The following is a 20,322-nucleotide window of genomic DNA, read 5'->3' as shown; positions in this document are numbered from 1 at the left end:
ACATACCCTTATCGAGCCGAATATCACCCCATACCTCCGTTCGATCCACCGCTCTAAAGTTTCTTTGAAAACTCAGGTGCGCACTTGCTGTTCAACTTGCTCAGGTTCTAGCTGGCTCTAGGGCCAATTCCCGCGGGTGGGACTACTCAACTCGACTCTTCTGGGCGCCTCGCCCGCCCCGGGAGTCGGTCCGTGGATGGGGTCAATGCCAATGGCTAAATTGACTATTGTGAGGCCGTCGGGAGTGCTCATCTCTGTTGTCTTTTCGGTTCAAAAGCCTGTTGCAGCCTCTATGGGAGCATTTGAAGGACTGAAGAGAAACATGTTTCGTTTCGAGATGTCGCATCATAGACCCTTTCGAGGAAAAGAGCTGTTGGCAATTCCTCCACTCGCATGCAAAAAAAAAGTGCGCGTACACTAGAAAGAAAGAACCTATGTTAGCAAAGATGATGGCTAGCTTTCTTGCTAAAATCTAAGACTTACTTGGGCTTTTCTATTCGGTTAGACAATCCGCAGGCTTTTGGCTCGGACAGTCGAGGATGATTGGCCATCTGCCTCATGACATCTAGTGCAATCGTGGACTTCAGAGATTGAGGCCAAATGGCACTAGAGCCAGTGACATCTTCCGCCCCCAAAACCTGTGGTTGGCTGGAGTTGATCGAGGAACGACTTGGGGTATAGTAATTGGATTGATACGATTCAACTCCCCCTAGGTCCATATGAGCACGTCGGTCAGGCTGGGGGCATGGAATGAGCGAGTCACAAAAGCAATTATCTGTAAGGTGCGCGGACGGCTCAGGGAGAAGAGTTGATGATGGATATCCAAAAGTTTCAGCATGATAGTTCACATCCGTGAGGCTCTGGCCAGCTTCATCGAGCAATGGTACCGAGGTCATCATGAAATGGGTTGGAGACAGCAAAGAGAAGGTTTACAAAATGTGACCCATGATCGAAAGATCATTTGTGGATTGTAGAACCGTCTTTATACCGAGAAGAAAGGGTAAATGGATTAGACTAAAGTGATACAACACTGCATACAAAACATCGTACAGGTACAGAATCCAAAGCGCATGGTGGATTTCGGATTGTGACTAGCACCAATCACAGATTTGGTTCCTTGACCCTGGCGAGGATCGGGAATCTGATTTTGGTACTAGCAAATCATGACCGTGATTTCTCAATCCATTCCGTGTCTCAGGGTGAAGCCCAATGGTTTACCTCAGCCCCAACGCCCTAGTGGATCATCAGATTTGGACATCAGCCAATGCGACTTTCTAGTTTAGTGGTCCCGTAGGCCAATTTTGATTATTCTGGAAGTTGGCCCCTTGCATCGCTCCCTTCCCGTCATGTCGATGAACGGTCCGCGCGGACTGTTATTTGACAAAACAGAAATAGCTAGCCACGATACCATTTGTAGGTTGACAGAGCACTTCGCGTGCTTGAAACAGTTTTCTATCTGAATAATATATCATCTGAAACTTCAATACATCATAGATTAATCTGAAGAGTTCTACCATTTTAAGCCGTGCTCACCTAGCGAGCTCTACAACAACAGCCTCGCTAGAGTCAATTTCAAGTCCAATGGAGCCCCCTCGAGCCCTCAAGACCTCAACCCCTCCATGGCCAAATTCTTCAAGTCTCCCGTCCGTATAATTCCAACGAACTCCCCCCCCCCCAAGATATTCCTTGATCAGCACTAGCCCCTGGACCAGTCAACCGTTGAACCTCAGCACTTCTCACGTGCCTGGGCACATCGAGCAAAATCCGTTGAGAAGGTCTGGGATAACTAGTCGTAGAATTCCACTCGTCAAGATTAATAACCACATACCTAGCCAGCCTCTCAGACTCATAAATCGCATAGGCAGACAGATCCTCTCTGTCCAGCTCAAGAGATTTTACTTGAACGGTTCGATGACGTCCAATGGCGTCTGCCGCGACAACTTGGCCGTAGAATGGTGCTCTGACTTGAGGGGCCTGGTTATTGTTTTCGACTGGTGTCCAGGCTGCGTAGCCTTGATTGGATCATTGGAGATAGATGCTGTAGGCGTTGCTGGGAGCTTACAACGCTCAGTCCGAAGAGCAGATAATCCACAAGCCAGAGTGAGCTACCGAATACACCCTCTACCTGACTCATGTTGAGATTGACGTAGTCGCTGTTTGTTTCGCCGAGGAGGAATGTGATGTTTGGATTGCGGGCGTGGATTACGTCCATGTCGCCGATGTATTGTGTGAGGTTTGCTGCCGTTGCGGTGTGGTTCATGAATGATTCTAGACAACCAGGTCAGAAAGATACTTGGTACTGGCAGATATACAGAAGGGCAATGGCAGCCTTTCCTACCTTGAAGCCGAACCCAGTCTTGGTTACCAGAAGCATATCTACGCCCTCATTAGCGACTTCAAGTAAACATAGTACAGACGGGCGATACGTACTGATGCCATGAAACCAACTTAACATGTCCATCATCATCAACACCATCTTCGAAAGCTCGTGCCCTGTTTCTCATGAATCGACGACACAATAAAGAAAAGAAAAGTAACCTACGTTGTAAACCCATCCATATGAAAAACAAAAGTCAAAGCCTGAAATATCCTCCACTCATCCAACCCATACCTATTTCCCTTGAGAACATGCTCCGAGATAGCATCTGCATACTCCCTCCATTCACGAACATAATCTGCAACGGTATAGCTTGCAGGTCTGACATCACCGGGATAGAGGTCAGGCTCATTGCCAATCTCGAAAGCGACAAGGTTGCCTCGGATATGGCTTAGCGCAACGCGTGCTTCAGTGAGTGCATGCTCAAGCCGGTCGGCTTTGTTGTTTGCCAGATTTACCTGAAAGGTCCAGGGTGTGTCTGGGAAATTATCGAAGCCTTCGAAGAAGACGGGGCCGAGGGATACTTTATTTGGAATTCCGTTGCCGGACTCTTCGGAGAGAATGATGGATTGATCTTGGGTTTCGTTATAGATTGCGCGGTCTCTGCGATGGATTTAGTATAAAAGGACTTTTGGGTGAATGATATACATGGATAGGTCTTCATAGGTGGACTGACGCTGATGTTCCTCCTACTCGGATGTGTGGGTGTGCTCCTGTCTTTTTGTAAAGAAGATTAACTATATCCTGTGAGAAGTGGTTTGGGTGGCTTTTGTTTCCTGAAGTCATGGCATAAGCAAAGGATGTATAGATGGGACAGTGTCTAATACTCACCAGCGTAGTCTGCGAAGAAATGAACAGGCCAAGAGAAAGACGCAAAGGCATGATCAACCGGCTTGGAAGCATTAAGAGGAAGCTGTGAGGGTGCTTTGAGCTTCACTGTGCATCCTGCTACACTCAGTGAATAAGCGCAACCTAGGAGTAGCCACTTAGAAATAGAGAGATCATGCATCTGGGCTGTTGTTGTATGGCTTGATACCTTGGCTTATACGCACTTAGGTCTAGTTTCCAATGTCCAATGTGCCCCATCCTGACATCACCTATTTATACACTTCTTTTTTAAACAATTTTACCCCAGATTCCCCATAATACAACCTCATGGCACCATTGCTTCGGATCTCGCCTCGAGCTCGCGGATGTCGGCACGGATGTCGGCCATGCAGGCTTTAAGCTTCAGACCTTCCTCGGATAGTAATAAATACGCTACTCGGAACAATGATTGGACTAGAATATACTTGAGATGCAGCTAGTTCATGAAGTTGTAATATGTCATTGAAAATGCTCATACTCAGCTAAAAAATGGGGTATCTGAGAGCTTGCCGCTAGGAAGCTCGATTGCGGAGTGGGAAAGTTGCTCATGCAATTTCGCGGTGGGCAACCTCCTGCTGTGCGCGGATTAACTCCACCTCAATGGCGTGCCTCTTTGCCTGGTCTGTTGCACTGGAGTTGTCCTTGAAGACATGGTCCATTTGTTCCAAAGTGCGGCCCTTGGTTTCGGGGACGAAGAAGAAGGTCCAGATTCCGGCTAGGACACAGAATACGGCGAAGAAAACGTAGGCTCCGTATCCGGTGTTTTGGACGAGAGGGGGTGTGATAAGGCCCTGAAGTGGAAGGGTTAGTCTTGTTGGTCTATGGATAGAGGGTTGGTAGAGGAAACTCACGATGATGAAGTTGTTCAGCCAGTTGGAACAAGTTGACAGAGCCACACCCTTGGCACGCAGAGAGGATGGGAAGATTTCTAAGGCTGCTATTAGCAGGATGTTCTCTTTAAACTAGGACAGGTATTCACGTACCGGATGGCAGGGCCCATGGGATCGGACCCCAAGAAGCTCCGAATGCGATCATGTAGAACAACAGCATGGCCACACTAGCCCATCCCTGGGGCCGATGTGCTGGCCAGTTGTTGGAGAACTTGCCAACCAGAATCGCGATGATAATGTGTGAGATGGCCATGAGAGCTGCGCCAACTAGCAGCAGCTTGCGACGACCAACCGAGTCCATAGTCCAAATACTAGTAGTAACACCAACCAGCTGCAGCACATTAAGGACTCCGGACATAATGAGCTGCATGCTCGAGTCGAGACCCATTGTCTTGAAGAGGGTTGGGGAATAGTAGATGAGAGCGTTGATACCGACAAACTATAATCTTCATTAGTTCAGTCACCCGACGAACTTTTGGGGGTACGAACCTGTTGGAAGAAACCGAGTCCAACACCAATATGGGTCCGACGCCAGCATCCCTTCTTGAAACAATCGGCCCAAGAAGCCATTTCCAGCAAGAATGAGTTCTTGGTGCTTTTTTCTTGCAAGCTCGGGTGCTTCTCTTTGTTGGTTTCCTGGTGGAAACGTACTTCGGCCTGGATGTCCAACATCTCTTGGCGAACACGTCTATCTGTTGGCGGGAGGGAGCGAAGCTTGCTGAGACTGAGGAGTGCTTCTTCATCGCGGCCCTTGGAAGCGAGCCAACGGGGTGAGAACGGTAGCATGTAGACACCAGCAGCGAGGACGAAGCCTGGGATCATTTGCAATAAGAACGGCAGACGCCAAGCCCATTCCCCGGCCATGTAGCGGGTTCCGTAGGTAATCCAGAAGGCAACCACGATACCAAGCACGATACACCATTCTTCAAGGACAAGTAGGGTTCCACGGCATTCAGGAGGGCCTAGGTAGGTTTAAAAAGCAATCAACAATGTATCCTGGGGATCAAAAAGCAAAAAGACAGGAGGACGCACTGATTTCAGAAATGTACAACGGCGCAACCATCGACAACATACCAATCCCAAGACCACCAATAAACCGAGCAACAGTCAACATGGGATAACCATATGCAGCAGTCTGCAACACAGAACCAAGAGTAAAGATAGCAACGGCCACAAGAATCGAATAGCGGCGTGAAATCTTGTCCGCAATCCAACCCTGATTCAACGCACCGATCAAAGCACCTAGTTCAATCATAGCAGTCAAAAGTCCCTTCCAGAAGCCTGCTCCTGAGGCAGTCTCCGAGACTCGGGGAAACTCAGTCAGGAACTGGTCCATGACGAGAATGACTGACACAACACCCTGGTCATAACCGAACAACAGACCTCCTAGTGTTGAGCAGGCTGCACAAAGCAGCACGAATGGGTTGGCCACTAGTCCCCGAAGACCAGGGGGGCCATAGGGCTCGCGGTCATGAGCGATGTTCTCAGCATGGTGTGAGAAGCCATCGACCACAGGGTCGTGGGATATTCCTTTTGTCACTTGGATTTCATCGGCCATGATGAAATTGAAGACCGAAGCCGAGATGTGAATGTGATGGTTGCTTTGGCCCGAGAAACAGAACTGAACGCGAGGTACCACGGGAAGTCTCTAGGGTATTTATACTTGCGAACTCATTTCTCCTGGGATACTAGATTTAGACATGACCTGGGGTAAATTAGGACCTCGGGCTGCCTCCGAAGTAGGCAATCCAATCAGCAGCATTGCGGGAGCCAAGTCGGGGGTGAATGACGGAAGCCTGTATGTCTACATTTTAGTGTACGGTTGTGCCCGTGGGGATGCGGAGGGGAGACATGGGGGTGAAATCGGCGCTATGTTTGTGGGGATATGGCTTCAATTGGTGATCCGGGGACGGCTATCCTCGTAAGTTTGACCTTTTTGCCATCTAGGCATTCGGCGTTTGGGGGACAAGTTGGAACTTTTGGCTTGAGATAGGGGTTTCGACCTCGTTGTTCGGAGTATCCTTGTAATGCGTGATCTCGGACAGGCTGATCCCTAGGACCCGCTTGCTCCAGACATTTGATCGGCCAGAAGCCCCTCGGATTTCACGTTGACTCCGGTGCTTACTGGCTTCTTTGTCTCCACTTGATATTGCAGGAAGTTACGAAATTTGGGGAGTGCAAATATCCGGAGCCTCACGTGGTCCGTATAATTAATTGGTCATCTATAGTTGTTCTACCTTGTCTCGTCATTCCATGACGGGGTTCTATATATATTATACCTACTTATTAGACAGATCCATGAGACTTTGCTCTGCATTTGATAATAGTGCATTATAAGTTGATATCGAGATGTGCCAAGGACACGAGTTTTAGGTGAGATATTTAACTCGGCCCGGTGTTAGCCAAGTCACTTGGAACCTAATCATCTCGTGACGAAAATGGGATTCACCTGATATGTCTCATATTGCCCACGGGGAAACCAGAAAGTTCTATAAAACAGACCCTCTGTCAAGATCTATACGGAATTCACCTACCGAGTGGAGTCAGAAAAGCGGTCGGCGTCTGCCAAAGCCACAATCACACGGATTCCAGTTCCCGACTCGACGTCACCTCAACACTTCCCCCCTGGACAATCGTACATTCAATATGGTTTCCTTCGTGGAGGATCTATGGTCCAGCATCTTCACTCCAGGCCCCACTCCAACCCTCCTCATTGCAACCAACGTATCCTTCGCCGCTCTCCAGCTCGTCTTCTTCGCTCTCCTTCTCGCTACACACAGCCTGCACTTTGTCGCACTGTCCATCATCAGCGCGGGACTATGGTGGTCCATCAACTGGTTCGCGGCCGAGGTACGAATCGCCCAGCTGGCCCAGGAGGCTGAAAAGAAGAAGGAAAAAGCGCAAGAGCAAGACCCCCGCGCGCGGGGAGCCAGTGTTGGCAGCGACACCGAGACCGAGGCTCTGGCTTCTAAGAAGCATGATAAGTCTAGGGCTGTCACGACTGGAAGCGCTGCTAGGTTGCAGCCAACCGAACTGGATTCGAAGAAGAGACCCAGCACTGGTGGTGATGGTTCTGGGTATGGAAGCACCGACAGCGAGTGGGAAAAGGTGGACGATACCCGGTCCTGAGAGATACTGGCCCTGAAGTGACCAAGGGTTTTATAAGTCATAGGATGCTGTCCTGTTCCTTGTGTTTGGAGGTAACACACGGCCCGACTTGGTCTGTTACGCGCCTCTTGTATACGCCAAATCCCCTGTTCTATTTCGTCGCGATACCCCATACTGTGTAGATGGTACAATTTACACCTTCATTATGCTTAGCAATATACAAATAGATTTATGGTGAACATTTGAGTGTCAAGTATATCATCCAAGTAAGGTGGAAGGTGGGACCTGAAGCTATAGAATCACCCCGCACGTGACGACGCGATAACATCTAAACATTCCCCAACTCCAATCCACAGACATAGTCAAACTGCGCGCCACACAGACCAAGTTAATCTTCACGATGTTCAATGTCTGATGGTGACAATGCTATCAACCGTTCCCCTCAATGTGGGACGTAGGCGCGTCTTTGGCTCCGTCTTTTCCCCGGCGTCCCTAGAAGCCCCAACAAAGTCGAAGTCAAACTCGGAACACGAAACCGACCGGACACCCACCAGCTCCTTCCATAGCTCGACAGGCTCAACTTCGACATTTAAGGCAGACTCCTTGCCCACTTCATTCGCCACTGTTGGAGGATCGACAGACTCGCCGAACGAGGAAACATTGGAACAGGCACGACTTGCGGCGAGCGAGTTCTTATCTGTACCCAACCTCGGTTTTCAACTACTCTATGACTACCGGAATACAGATGGGAGTGAAGTGCTGAAGCAATGGAACCGGCTAAGTCCGCCGTCGAAAGAGACAGCAGAGGCACTGGAGTGTCTAGTGCGGAACTGTCCGTGGACCCTTTTCGATTGGTATGGGTGTGATATTCGCAGGCATTTTCTTGTGAATTTGCGCGATGATTTTTCTCAGGTAGACTTCTTGATCCGTATGCTATTGCTGCTATATGTGCTGACTGGATTGTAGCTTCTTCGGAGCCCGGAGAAACAAGGTCTCCTCCGGACCATTGTCAATTGCTTACAGCTTGCCCGTCGAATTTACCTGGCGCCCGTCGTGCGCTATCTGCTTCCTCTCATTCCGACACCCCACCAGGCTGGGTTCTTGGCTCAATTACAACGGGCATTCCATACGGTGGTTTCATACTCTCTGCCTTGGCAGCAGATTTCACCGCTTCTTACAAGCGAAATTACCCGAGATGCTACCACTATCCTGGGTATCGATACTCTGGATGGGGACTCAGATATGGAGAAAATGAGTATTGATGAGATGGAGGTGGATCGGGCATATTCCGTCTCGTACAAAGACTGGAGACGAGAAACCACTGAAGGTCGAGCACACATGATGGATGAGGGCGAAGACCATCGAGTGGCAATTTCCCGCGATCGACTTCTTGCTTTCCTCAATGGTCTGCAGCTCGTTGGACTTGGTGCTGAGAAAGCCCAGAAAGTTTTTGCAAGGGTGATGAATGTGATGATGTCGGACTTCATTTCTGCAGCATACACTGGCCAGTGGGATGCACCGACATCAGCGCCGCATCACCTGCGACAATGGATAGAGAATGTTTTTGCCCGACTCGCAGTACAGGTCTTGGCCATCATTCATTCCGAACAATCAGGAACCCACTCTGGGGCCTTGGATGTGAGCTTTCGTGACGTGGAGAAGTGGCAGGAAGTGGGCATTGCTCGCTTGGGTGCGCTCCGAGTAAGTGAGCTCTTCGACGTGGTTGTTGAATGGCCTGCCAGCAGTGGAGCAGTGGAAGATCTGCGGCACTTCACTACGCATACTACATCGAGAACGCATGTTACGCAGTCATTTATCAATATGCTGCAACAGCGGCTGCTTCATCCTGGAGCTTCTACTGTTGAGATCTTGCAGGTGTACATCTCTATCATTCGAGCATTCCATCTACTCGACCCCAAGGGTGTTCTGCTTGACCGTATCGCTCGACCTATCCGACGTTACTTGAGAGACCGCGATGATACCGTCAAGGTCATTGTTGGCGGTCTTTTGGCAGACTCCACAGCGCCCAATACAGGCGATACTCTGGCCGAGCTATCGACAGAGCTGACCAAGGTGCACCAGCATTCCATGCGGGGTAACAAGGGCGAACTGGACTTTGATGACTTGAACTGGGTGCCTGACCCAGTCGATGCCGCTCCGGACTACCGCAAGTCAAAGAGCGCCGATGTCATTGACAGCCTGGTCAGCCTGTTTGATTCGAAAGAGACCTTCGTGAAGGAAATGCAGACTCTCCTCGCAGACCGTCTGATCCAGAACCGCAAGAACTACGACCAGGAAATCACAGTCCTAGAACTCCTCAAAGTCCGATTCGGTGACTCCGCACTGCAAGCATGCGAGGTCATGCTCCGAGATATCTCAGACTCCCGACGTCTCAACATCTCCGTACAGAAGCAGAGCCATACAAAGCCTCGCTCAGCAGCCATGGCCAACAGACTCGTGCCACCAGACTCCACAGATCTTCACGCCAAGATCCTATCCCGCTTCTTCTGGCCGGAGATCCAAGAGCAAGAGTTCAAGGTCCCCAAAGAAATCGCCAAACTACAAGAAAGCTACGCTACAGGCTTCGAAGCCCTCAAAGCCTCACGCAAACTGAACTGGCGCAACGGCCTAGGCCAAGTGACAGTCGAACTGGAACTGGAAAACCACAGCTTTACCGGCGAAGTAACAACCTGGCAAGCAACGGTAATCTACGCTTTCAACTCCGACACAGACACCGATCCCAACGAGCCAGCCACAAAATCAGTTACGGAACTATCCGACACCCTTTCAATGACCCCAGCCCTAGTCCGCAGCGCGTGCTTATTTTGGGTAAGCAAACGCATCCTGACAGAACCGCATCGCGATACCTTCCGCGTTCTGGAAATCCTTCCCAGCGAACACGAAGCCCATGGCTCCATCATCGCCGGTCCAGAAGGCGCAGAAGACGAAGATGACGATGATGCCAATGCAGCCGCGGCAGCAGAAGCAGCAGCAGCGGCAGCGGCAAAGGAATCCGCTGAAGCAGCTGCTATGGAGAAGATGAATTTGCATTGGCAATTTATTGTTGGCATGCTTACGAATCAGGGTCCCATGCCGTTGCAGAATATTGTTATGATGCTGAAGATCGTTGTGCCCGGTGGATTTCCATTTAGCAATGAGGAGCTGAGGGAGTTCCTTGGAGGTATGGTTTCAAAGGGGAAGTTGGAGGTTGTTAGTGGTGGCAGTTACAAGATTGTGCATTAGGTGACTGGTATCGCTACTGTGTATTTTTAGGCGTTGGAATGGTGCATGGTGCATGGATACCCAGATCAATGATTTCTGATTTAACTTTTATTTTGAGTACAGCGTTACCCAATTTAGCTTTGTTCTGCCACTGTTGTATGCATCTACATAGACCGGGCAATTCCTATGTACTTGATTTCCTCTGCCACTTCTTGGCGTTCTCTTTCCGTATTAGTGGTTAGCCCTTGCCGCTTTTGCTCACTGAGTAGACATCTGTTGTGGGAATTTCCCAGTGGGCACCAATCAGGTCAAGACAGTGGATCCCTTGTGGATGTTGAAGTAGCTGGTCGCAAGCCGGTGCAGCTCTTTTATGTATGAGCATACATCAAACAAATGTGCCAGTATTGATTTCGGGAGCCGCAAGCTGGATTGGACCTCGTCAATACAGGTACCAAGTCTCCAAAGCAGCGACAGGTCGCTATCGCAGGACGTAGAGCAGTGGAGGATGTTCCAGAATATCGTAACAGCCGCGAGGGACAGTTGGAACGAACATTGCCTGTGGCTCAAATTAGCAATCAGATTCCCGTGGGCTGCGACGGAGTACCAGAGACAAGTGGACTGAGAGGGATTCTCGTTGAATAGTGTTATTGAGTTGCTGCAATATCATTCTGCTCGCCGCGATTGGAACCATTAACTCGCCTGGCATGTCATAAGTCCCTGATACTACCCGCAGGATGTTGCCGTGGGATAAATGGCTGCGTGCGAGGTGGAGGATGGACGCGCAGTGGTAGTATTCGATCCAAGTAAACAAAAGGCCAAGGGGAACCTTGGTTTCGCGAGGAATACAAGGAAAGCCAATGGAGGCTGGTTGAGCGTCCATGGGCAAAGAAAGTTTCCATGCGCCGAGTGTGGTTTCAAGATGACGAATCACATCTTCCGTCTCTGCTTCAGGTTGCAGCAAGGACTTTTCCGAATAGAGCTGTGTATAGATTCGAGATTTTATAATGCATAGGCGGATATCGAAAACAAACATTGCCGTTTCCATGGGTACTGCCGGTGTCGCATAGCCCTGCGCCTGTGAATAGAAGGTTGCGACATAGTTAGGTGGCAATGAAAGGTTGCAATACGAGTCATCGATTGAAGGAGGTAGTCCCGTTCGGAAGACGAGATCTTTGTCAACAAAATAGCAAATCCAGAAGAGGTTTCTAATCTGGAGTGTACCATAATGTTCCCCCGTCTCTGGTGTAGAGGCTTCGCCCTGGAATGACGCAGTGTGTCCGCCAAGCAAGAAGACAAGGCGAGCAGCGATTGAGTTGAAATGGATTGATACGGATAAGGAGTTGCAAAGAGTTCCGTGGAGGGCCTGCAGAAGGAAAAGGTCGGGAGAGGTTAGCTTTGCGTGCACGAGCAGGACGCCGTGATAGGCGAGCCAGGCAGCGCTCACCAGAGTTGTCGCGGCCTGGGCCAGCTCAAAAGAAGCCTCTCCGTTTAGGGCCTGGGCCATGAGACACCGGGCATTTATAGCACACATCTCACCATCAATGGACGGGTATTGCCCCACAAGATCTTGGCAGAGGACACACATTAGTGCAATAAAAGAAAACACGCAAGCCCTATGGCTTATGTTGCGTGTATATGGCCAGCTCGTATCATAAGCAGCGGTAACAGTAGCCTGGAAAAAACCAGGACTGAGTATCGGATACCGCTGATATAAGTTGCGGCGGAGATATTCTTCCAAGAAGGCCTCGATGATAGAAATATCAGGTAAGGGTAATATGTCCCGGGTCTGGCTTCTGACCAACATAATCTCCATGTCTTGGGCAATCAGTTGCTGCACGGCAGATGTCGTCTCATAATGGGAACTGTAGCTCATTGGCTCGCCTGTTCGAAGACGGATCCAGGTCTTTGCTTCGTCTGAGAAGCTGGGGATACCGCGCAAAAGAGTGATTGGCAGCTTCTGTCGTCCTGAGAAATGAAGACCGAGCGCAGGACCAGTAGATAGATGTGATTCTGGCGTTCCAGATCTTGCATAGCGCGTTCCATTCGCAAAACCTGAAGATCAATTGAAAAATTAGATAACTGGCATTTAGGAGACGGGCAATCCCCCGGGTCCATCATGGGACCGAGTGCCCTTGAGGTATCTGGCGCGGCACACCAACCGTGAGTTTTCGCAACTTCCTTCTTGTTTTTCCGTGTAAATGTACATGGAAGATTACGGTGACAACAGTAGTCGCACTTTGGAAATGCGGCATCGCACTTGATCTGGAGTTCGGGCCATGTTAATGAATCGAGCCAGTATTGACTACCCACAGCAGGAGTTTTCCATACTTTCCTAATAAAACACGAGTCACACGCCCGAGGGACTCGTCCTCCCGCTTTTGGCATAACTGGAGAGTATTGTACTTCACGGTGGACTTGGGGCGAAGACGGTGCGAGGGCCTGCTTTTTGGGACAAGGCAATCATTGCGGGAGAAGGCTTTACAGGCGTGATGGGTGCTTGCAGAACTATCGGGACACTGGACATCCCGATTCCGGTGGCTGTATCCACAGGCCTATATGTCGATTCCGACAGTTCATGATCCGCCTATGTTCCGACCGTCGATTGGACTGGACACTCGTCAGCGTTGAACTGGGTGCCCACACGTCAGCGGCTCAAGGAATCCATCAACTCCCGCTGACATAAGCTGCGGCGAGATCGGCAATTGAATTCGGTCTAGCGGGCTGTCTATTATACTTCACTTATTACATACGATTTTAGAATGTATAGGAGGCAGCTCGGCATGGCGGTACCAATAAGGAAGACTTTCCCTCACAAGAAATTGCCGCACATCTGACACTTGAAAGAAAGACTAGTATCCGAGCCTCAGCTTGTTTACTGACACCGGGCCTGCAATTACATAGTGAAATGGGGATGGCACGATGGCAGTCTGACATAGCAGACGGGTCGATACTAATGAAGAGGTCACACAACCACTCCCATGGCCTGAAGGCGTAGAGAGCGGTCCCTGAAGGTGTAAATCGTACCGAGCCTGATGCTATATCATGAATCAAGAAGTTTTGCGAGTAACTGTAGTCATATTGAGGTTGTTGGATCATGCTCCTCTCTCTCTGTAGGAGAAGACTGCATGTCTCCTGAGGCATCTATGATGCCTCAGGCCATTAAAATACTACTGTCACGGGATTCACCACTACAATAGTCAGAAATTATATAGTGAATGAACTATGCTTGGGCAATGAACTGTATTTTATATAAAGGGGGACAAGTATCTTTAACCTATATACAGTTGCAACTGTGCAGAACAGAGAGCAGGATAACAGATAGACGGGTTAAAAAAAAAGCGTAGAGGCCGCACTTGAGAATGGGCAGCACGTTAGTAATGAAGGCATAATGAGCCTATATCTCGGCAAAATGTGTAAACACTTCAACAACCCGTCGAGAAAGCTGAGTGCAACGAACAGAAGAATAAACAAGAATATGATAGACAAATAAAGCAAGGTAAAGAATGAAATACAGAAGAAGGAATTAGCGTTGAGCCTAAATAAGATAAAAATGAAAGAGAAGGGAAAGCGATTTGCAAAAAGGAAAAAGAAATAGAGATCGATCGGTAGCGGGCTGATGGGTGCCGAACGCCGGATAGGTGGACTTTCAATCAATGCAGCGCACAACAGACTCAGCCAGAGCCCGCTTGAGGGGCACGTTCCGGAGGATACAACCATCAATCAGAAAACTGCGAGGAAGAATTACTCAGCCTTCTTCGATGCCTTGGTCCGAAGTTTCATCATCAGGTAGACCAGCGCGTAGGAGCTGAAGACGAAGATGACCACAATCGCAGTGTTTCTCCAACCGTAGTAGTAGTCTTTCAGGTTGATGGTATAGAGATAGTCGGCCCCAGTTCTGTACTCACAGACTCTGCACTCACTTGTGGCGTCTGGATTGACAAGGTTTGACCGAGATCCCATTCCCTCCAAAAATGAAGCCAGATAGTCTGCACATGTCTGGCCTGCAGGGGGATCAAATTTCGCAAATTCCCCATCGCTGCATGTAACGGTCGTGTCGAAAATGTCGAAGACAAGCATGCTTCCCATGAGATAATTGAATGGATTCAGATAATACATCCAGTACCGCCAGAACGGCTGAATTGCGGCGTAGGGAACCATCACGCCGCAGAAAGACACCAGAACACCAAGAAGCAATGGGTTGGCAAGGGATGCAAACACTGCGTTGGGTGCATAGGCCGCAATGAACTGGCCGATTCCAGTGTAGAGGAATTCATACATCAACATGACGAAAAAGGTGGCGCCTGCTTTGTTCGAAGCAGATGTGAATCCAACAGTGTAGTACCAGCAAACAAAATAGAGAATACCACAGACACATAGATACGGGAACTCCGACACAATAAGCGCAGTAACAAAGGCTTTCCACGAATACATCCTCGACTTCTTTTCACGAGTGTCGTAGATGTCGCGTCTCTCGATGAAAAGAGGCTGGAGCTGGTTAATCACGCCCGCTGCGACAAACACAAAGTTGAAGATGGTGAACAAGCGTAGCTGAAGGTCATTCACCGAATCGCCGACCATCCAGAACGAGAAGCCGTTGAAAAGCGCGGAAAAGACATGCAGCATCAGCTTATTGTTGATGTAGTCGGTATTCCGGTAGAGCGCAGTATTCATTCGTTTGGTGACGATTTTGGTTTGCGCCCAAATCGGCATGGCGAACTCGTTCCCATCGTCCTTGGTTCCAGGTTCTTTGCTTGCAGCGTCGGCGATGAGTTCCTCAAGCTCGGCGTGTCTGCGCGCATGTTCAGGGGAGTTCAACCATGTTTTGTTCCAGTCCTTGCCCTGAGACAGCTGTCCAGAAACAACATCGATCATATACTCTGCCGGGTTGACTCCAGGTAGGCACGGTGCTCCGTAACGGCCGAAATAATCCTTGACGGTCTGCCCACCAGTTCCAATATCTCCAAAGTAGACCATCTTGCCTCCGCGCGCAAGTAATAACAGAGTATCGAATTGGGAGAATAGCTGTGCTGAGGGCTGATGAATGGTGACCAGAACAGCCTGGCCTACGTCCGCGAGCTTTCGGAGGAATCTGACTGTATTATAGGCGGATTGACCGTCAAGCCCAGATGTTGGCTCATCGAGGAAGATAAGGATGCTTGGCTTGGAGACCAACTCAACGCCGATAGTAACTCGCTTCCTCTGTTCGACATTCAAACCAGCCCCTACCTTGCCAACCAACGTATTCGCGATGTCATGAAGCTCAAGAAGGTCGATTATTGTGTCAACATACGCAAGTTTGTCTTTTTCAGGAATATCTCTTGGCTGACGGAGAAGCGCTGAGAACTCGAGGGCCTCCCTGACTGTTGCAAACGGTTCATGAACATCAAGTTGCTCACAATAGCCAGCAGATCGCTGAAAAGACACAGGAAGAGGCCGTCCATCAACCATGATTGAGCCACGAATGGTACCTTCGGTCTTGCGCTGTGCTAGGACATCAAGTAGAGTCGTCTTCCCTGCACCAGACGAGCCCATCAGTGCCCCAAGCATCCCTGGTTTGACCCATCCGTAAATGTTGTCAAGAAGAACACGATCGCCGGAAGGCGTGCTGACAGTATAGGAGAGATTTTTCCAGGTGAAAATCGACGTGTTTCGAATGAGCTGCTTGTCGGCTAGGCCGGACCCTTCGGTGGACTCCTTTTTGTCCGCCTCTAAAACGGGCTGAGTGGCCTTGAGTTGAGATTCTTCGTCTGAGTTGAACTTCTTGTGGACAGCTAGCCGTTCGCGTGGTATGAGAAGCGATGCGCCGTTGGATCTGTCGCGCCAGCGCGATGTTGACACGACAGTGATGGCGACAAAGAGAGCCCACCACGCAAAGACGATGCCGAGGTTTCGCCAGACGTGCGAATGGTTGTAGCTCAGAGATGCCAGGTACTGATCTCCTGTCAGGGAGACTGCGCCTGTTGGCGCACCACCTACACCAGCGCAGGATTGATAAGTCGAATCATTGTATCCAGGGCCGTTCGGAACCAAATTATTGGCAACACAATCAATTGTCTTGCCATGGAATTCCGTTCCCATCAGGCTTTCGAAGGCGTATGATAGCGGATCGATCCAGAAGATCCAGACGAACCATGGGTGCATTTTGGGCTTCTGGATCATGTAGCCTGTGTACATGACCAACGCAGAAATCAAAAATCCCGAGACTTTCGAAGCTGCATCAAAAGAATCAAAGGCAGCGCCGACTGCGCGAAACATCGCCGTCATGCACTGTACGAATGTTATTAAAGAACATGGAAGCGAGAGCACCAAGCCGGGCATTTGAAAAAGACCAGCCCAGGGAAGCTTGTTGTAGGATTGAAGATATGCCACTTACCATAGTGCCTGCGAAAAGGACAATCCAATATGTGAAAAAAGCAGATGCGGACATGGTCAAGCCCACCATGAAATAGATGACTATGGAAAAGATGCTGATCTGGAAAATAATGACTGGAATATCTGCAGCTATTTGAGCGATGCAGAAAGCGGATGGGTGAAATAAAGCAAAGGATTTATGCTTCAACAGCACAGGGCGACCAGTGAAGGAGTCAACAACCTCTGACATTGACATCAAAGAGTTGAACAAAAGAGAGAAAAAGAGAGCTCCTCCCTTGATAAACAGCCCGGAGGAGTCGGGAGACGCGTTGTAGAAGAGTGACCCTGCAACTAGAGCCTGGACCAAAGTTGATACCTGTTTGATAATAAAGGTCGATTTATCACCCCACAGAATTTGGTACTGACGCAGAACGCATGCGCGAACTTGGTTGGGGAAACTGGTTGTCAGGCTGCTCTGTTTCGGAAGGCTGGCGTGTCTTTCCAAGTCGATGGTCCGTTGGAAAGCTTCGGTGTTCTCTTTGGCTGTATGCGAAGCCGGATAATCATATTCCTTTGTCATGATGCCGTGGGTGGGAGATTCTTCATACGCCTTGCGAATGGCCAATGCGTCTCGAGGATACCGATGTTCGTAGCCAGGCCGGATTTGACGCTCGGTTGGGACAGTTACGCCTGTCAGAAAGTCGGCAACATTTGCCCCGTCCGCGCACACAAAGCCGAGATCCTCCATGGATTTTCGAGCCACCGCAGTTGGGCCATAGTATATCTGCTCGCCTTGATCAAGAACCATAATCTTGTCAAACAGCTCGTAGATGCCATTTCCTGCCTGGTAGAGTGTCACGATGCTCGCCAGCCCAAACTCGTCAGTAAGTGCTCTGATAGCCTTTGCCCATTCTAATGCGGAGCTGGCGTCCAACCCTCGTGTACTGTTATCCCAACAGAACACTGAGCCGCGAGTTGCGAGGGCCTCGATGATGGAAACTCGCTTGCGCTCGCCGCCAGAAACGCCCCGTACAAATTCGTTGCCGACCTTGGTGTCTGCTGTATGAGCAATTCCCATCGAATCCAAGAGGAAATCCTTCATCTCCTGTTGATAGGCCTCCTGCGAGAGACCATCGGGACGCTGATACGGAACTTTCAGACGGCTTGCGAAATCAATTGCCCGGCCAACTGTCAAGGTTGGGAAGAACAATTCCTCTTCGGTATTCATGACAATCTGGCTGCGGTAACGTGCAGCTTGATCATGTGTCATTGTCCCGTAATGAACATTCCCTTCAATAGACTCATAGCCTTCACGTCTGTTCGAAAGCGCGCGAAGCAGTGTTGTGCATCCTGCACCAGGACGCCCAAGTACAAGCAGCATTTCACCCGGTCTGACACAGCCATGGCTATTGCTGACAATGGTTTTCAGCATAGGTTTCCGCCTAGACTTTTGTACTAGGCGAGAGAGATTGAACTGCGAGAATACATTCTCATTCACGGCTGCATCCTGACTTTTGGCCTTGACTGTCAGGCCCTGCCAGGTCACGCCAAGTTTCCGGTCACCCAATCCGGATGCAGCTTCTCGCTCATGGAAGCTTTTCACCGTCGATGTTAACCTCCATTTGTCCTTGACGGCCTCCGCGCTTTGCTGTTCCGTAGGATGCTGATCGGCGAGGGTGGAGGTTTCGGAGTTCGCAGGAGGCTTGCTGGCGTCTCTCAAAGCTTCTGAGAGATTGTTCACGGACTGATCCATGCCCATGTAGCTTGTCTTTGTGCTGATCAGAAAAGTGAATAGTACAGAATGTTTGATTCTACGCGGTATCAGAATCTGGGATTCGCTGGCTAAAATACGTTTGCTCTTACCCACTTGTAGAGGGATATGATGGACCGCGTTCTAGTCGAAGAGAGGGTTATAGACGGCAAATGGAACTTGATGCCCTTCCGGGTTCCGCTTATTCATGTCGAGTTCGCAACTCAACCACACGGAGTAGCGGCGATCTCGGAAGTCACGCAAGATGCCGGCTACTTACCGGAAATTGCTCCCGCTAAGTCATCTCATTATCGGCCGCGGTAGCATTAGATAGTGAGTTGCATGAGGAGGCCTCCTTCCTCGGCCGGGCAACACGGGTCGATAGGGTTTATGTTTGCGGAATACCGCATTGTTCGAATGAATTATAATTGTCAGCGTGTACATCTATCGTGTACCACATCCCAAGCAAAATTAGAGCTTCGCCGAGGCCTGTCATAGCCTAATAGCCGCAGCTTTAACCATGCTGCTCTCATGGCATGCGGCTTGAATCTTTGCGATTCTTGGGCATAACCCAAGACCGCTTCCACGGTCTTAATCCTCGAAGGGCTGTCAACCAAACCTACTCTTTCATGGACGGCCGAGTCTAGACCTCCCAACGATAAACGTGGGTGCCAAAGTCGGTGGAGTCCAGAAATCGAGGCATCGGCTGCGTCCAATGGGGTTAGAAGTATACAAGGCAATCTTCGATGAAGATGAAACTTAAGGAACGGAAGGAATGGAAGAAAAGAACAGTGATCTCCCTGTTTTTCGCCGGCGAGGAATGGTCCACTTACCGATCTCCGGAAAGCATACCAATGATATTGGTCAAACCATGACGGAGGAGGATATCCGTATCGGAACCACAACCGAGGTGAGCCGTGCACCCGCTGACAAAGCAGCGGCCGATCTCCTAACTCCGAGTTCTGCTTGCCCGAAATAGACTGGATTCCCCCTCGAACCGGAAGAAAAGTTTGCTGTCCGTACAGAACAGTACTGTTCAAAGCCGTAACCTAGGCGCCGAAGAACATTTGACAGTCATTACAAACCGTAACCTATACAGCGGGTGATGATGATCATGATGACGGCTCGTGTTCTCGAAGTAGTTCGTATTGAGAATCAGCCTAATTTACGTTGGTAACAGTACCATTTGCTACTGCTCTGTGTATATAAATACTCGGCTCGTGAAGGTGATGAAGTACTCCTCTATTTAGAGGTCATTCGAACCCTCTGGCTCTTCCACAGCAACCTTTTTGCTGCTTGCAAATGGATTTGATTGGGAGAATGTATTCGCGGGGGGGGGTTCAATTACTATTCACATACTATATCTCATCACCTCCAAGCGAAGAGATACTTGGAATCCGCCAAGCCGGTGGATGTTTATCCAATCCCATCACGTGTCGCTCGGCCGATACCGATGTAACCAGGGGTGACAATCGTTAATCGGCAGGCAATCCCCCTGCGGGTTTATGCAACTCTTCATCAACGCTGATGGCCACAACGCCCCATTTTTTACGGCATTTCCGAGTCATATGCTGTAAGAGGCTAAGAACTCATGCCAGAGAAGCCGAGAACCGGGTTGTGAGATATATGGTTGCTCTTTTGTAGTAAAGGTGTCACCGCGATTATGGTGTCAGTTGTTTTAACTTAGATTTCCACATCGGCCACATCTACGACAAAATTTCGAACAAATGACCACGATCAATAGCCATAAAATGGAT

The 20,322-nt window shown here is 49.6% G+C and overlaps 6 protein-coding genes across 6 annotated transcripts; 2 read left to right on the top strand and 4 right to left on the bottom strand.

The window, feature by feature from the left end:
- Positions 1–1,978: 1,978 nt before the first annotated feature.
- N7508_008043 (uncharacterized protein) lies at positions 1,979–3,386 on the bottom strand (the record flags this gene model as incomplete). The annotated part of the gene is made up of 6 exons (XM_058466107.1): positions 1,979–2,268; positions 2,339–2,376; positions 2,431–2,493; positions 2,543–2,980; positions 3,054–3,153; positions 3,209–3,386. 6 exons carry the CDS (start codon positions 3,384–3,386, stop codon positions 1,979–1,981), a joined length of 1,107 nt encoding a protein of 368 aa, XP_058317435.1.
- Positions 3,387–3,789: 403 nt separating this feature from the next.
- On the bottom strand, positions 3,790–5,692 carry N7508_008042 (sugar porter family MFS transporter; the record flags this gene model as incomplete). Its single annotated transcript, XM_058466106.1, has 5 exons — positions 3,790–4,035; positions 4,096–4,172; positions 4,228–4,573; positions 4,624–5,096; positions 5,167–5,692. The coding sequence occupies 5 exons, from the start codon at positions 5,690–5,692 to the stop codon at positions 3,790–3,792; spliced, it is 1,668 nt and encodes a 555-aa protein (XP_058317434.1).
- Positions 5,693–6,780: 1,088 nt separating this feature from the next.
- Positions 6,781–7,263, top strand: N7508_008041 (V-type ATPase assembly factor PKR1; the record flags this gene model as incomplete). Its single annotated transcript, XM_058466105.1, has 1 exon — positions 6,781–7,263. The coding sequence occupies one exon, from the start codon at positions 6,781–6,783 to the stop codon at positions 7,261–7,263; it is 483 nt and encodes a 160-aa protein (XP_058317433.1).
- Positions 7,264–7,665: 402 nt separating this feature from the next.
- On the top strand, positions 7,666–10,485 carry N7508_008040 (anaphase promoting complex subunit 2; the record flags this gene model as incomplete). The annotated part of the gene is made up of 2 exons (XM_058466104.1): positions 7,666–8,154; positions 8,209–10,485. The coding sequence occupies 2 exons, from the start codon at positions 7,666–7,668 to the stop codon at positions 10,483–10,485; spliced, it is 2,766 nt and encodes a 921-aa protein (XP_058317432.1).
- Positions 10,486–10,942: 457 nt separating this feature from the next.
- On the bottom strand, positions 10,943–12,337 carry N7508_008039 (fungal specific transcription factor domain-containing protein; the record flags this gene model as incomplete). Its single annotated transcript, XM_058466103.1, has 2 exons — positions 10,943–11,020; positions 11,069–12,337. The coding sequence occupies 2 exons, from the start codon at positions 12,335–12,337 to the stop codon at positions 10,943–10,945; spliced, it is 1,347 nt and encodes a 448-aa protein (XP_058317431.1).
- Positions 12,338–14,205: 1,868 nt separating this feature from the next.
- N7508_008038 (uncharacterized protein) lies at positions 14,206–18,568 on the bottom strand (the record flags this gene model as incomplete). The annotated part of the gene is made up of 2 exons (XM_058466102.1): positions 14,206–16,731; positions 16,838–18,568. The coding sequence occupies 2 exons, from the start codon at positions 18,566–18,568 to the stop codon at positions 14,206–14,208; spliced, it is 4,257 nt and encodes a 1,418-aa protein (XP_058317430.1).
- Between the last annotated feature and the right edge of the window lie 1,754 nt (positions 18,569–20,322).

The sequence above is a fragment of the Penicillium antarcticum genome (genome assembly GCF_028974205.1).
Source record: "Penicillium antarcticum strain IBT 31339 chromosome Unknown utg000008l_segment0_segment0, whole genome shotgun sequence".
In the NCBI taxonomy this organism is placed as follows: domain Eukaryota; kingdom Fungi; phylum Ascomycota; class Eurotiomycetes; order Eurotiales; family Aspergillaceae; genus Penicillium; species Penicillium antarcticum.
Note: the sequence above shows the minus strand (reverse complement) of the source record. Positions and strands in the feature narration are given on the sequence as shown.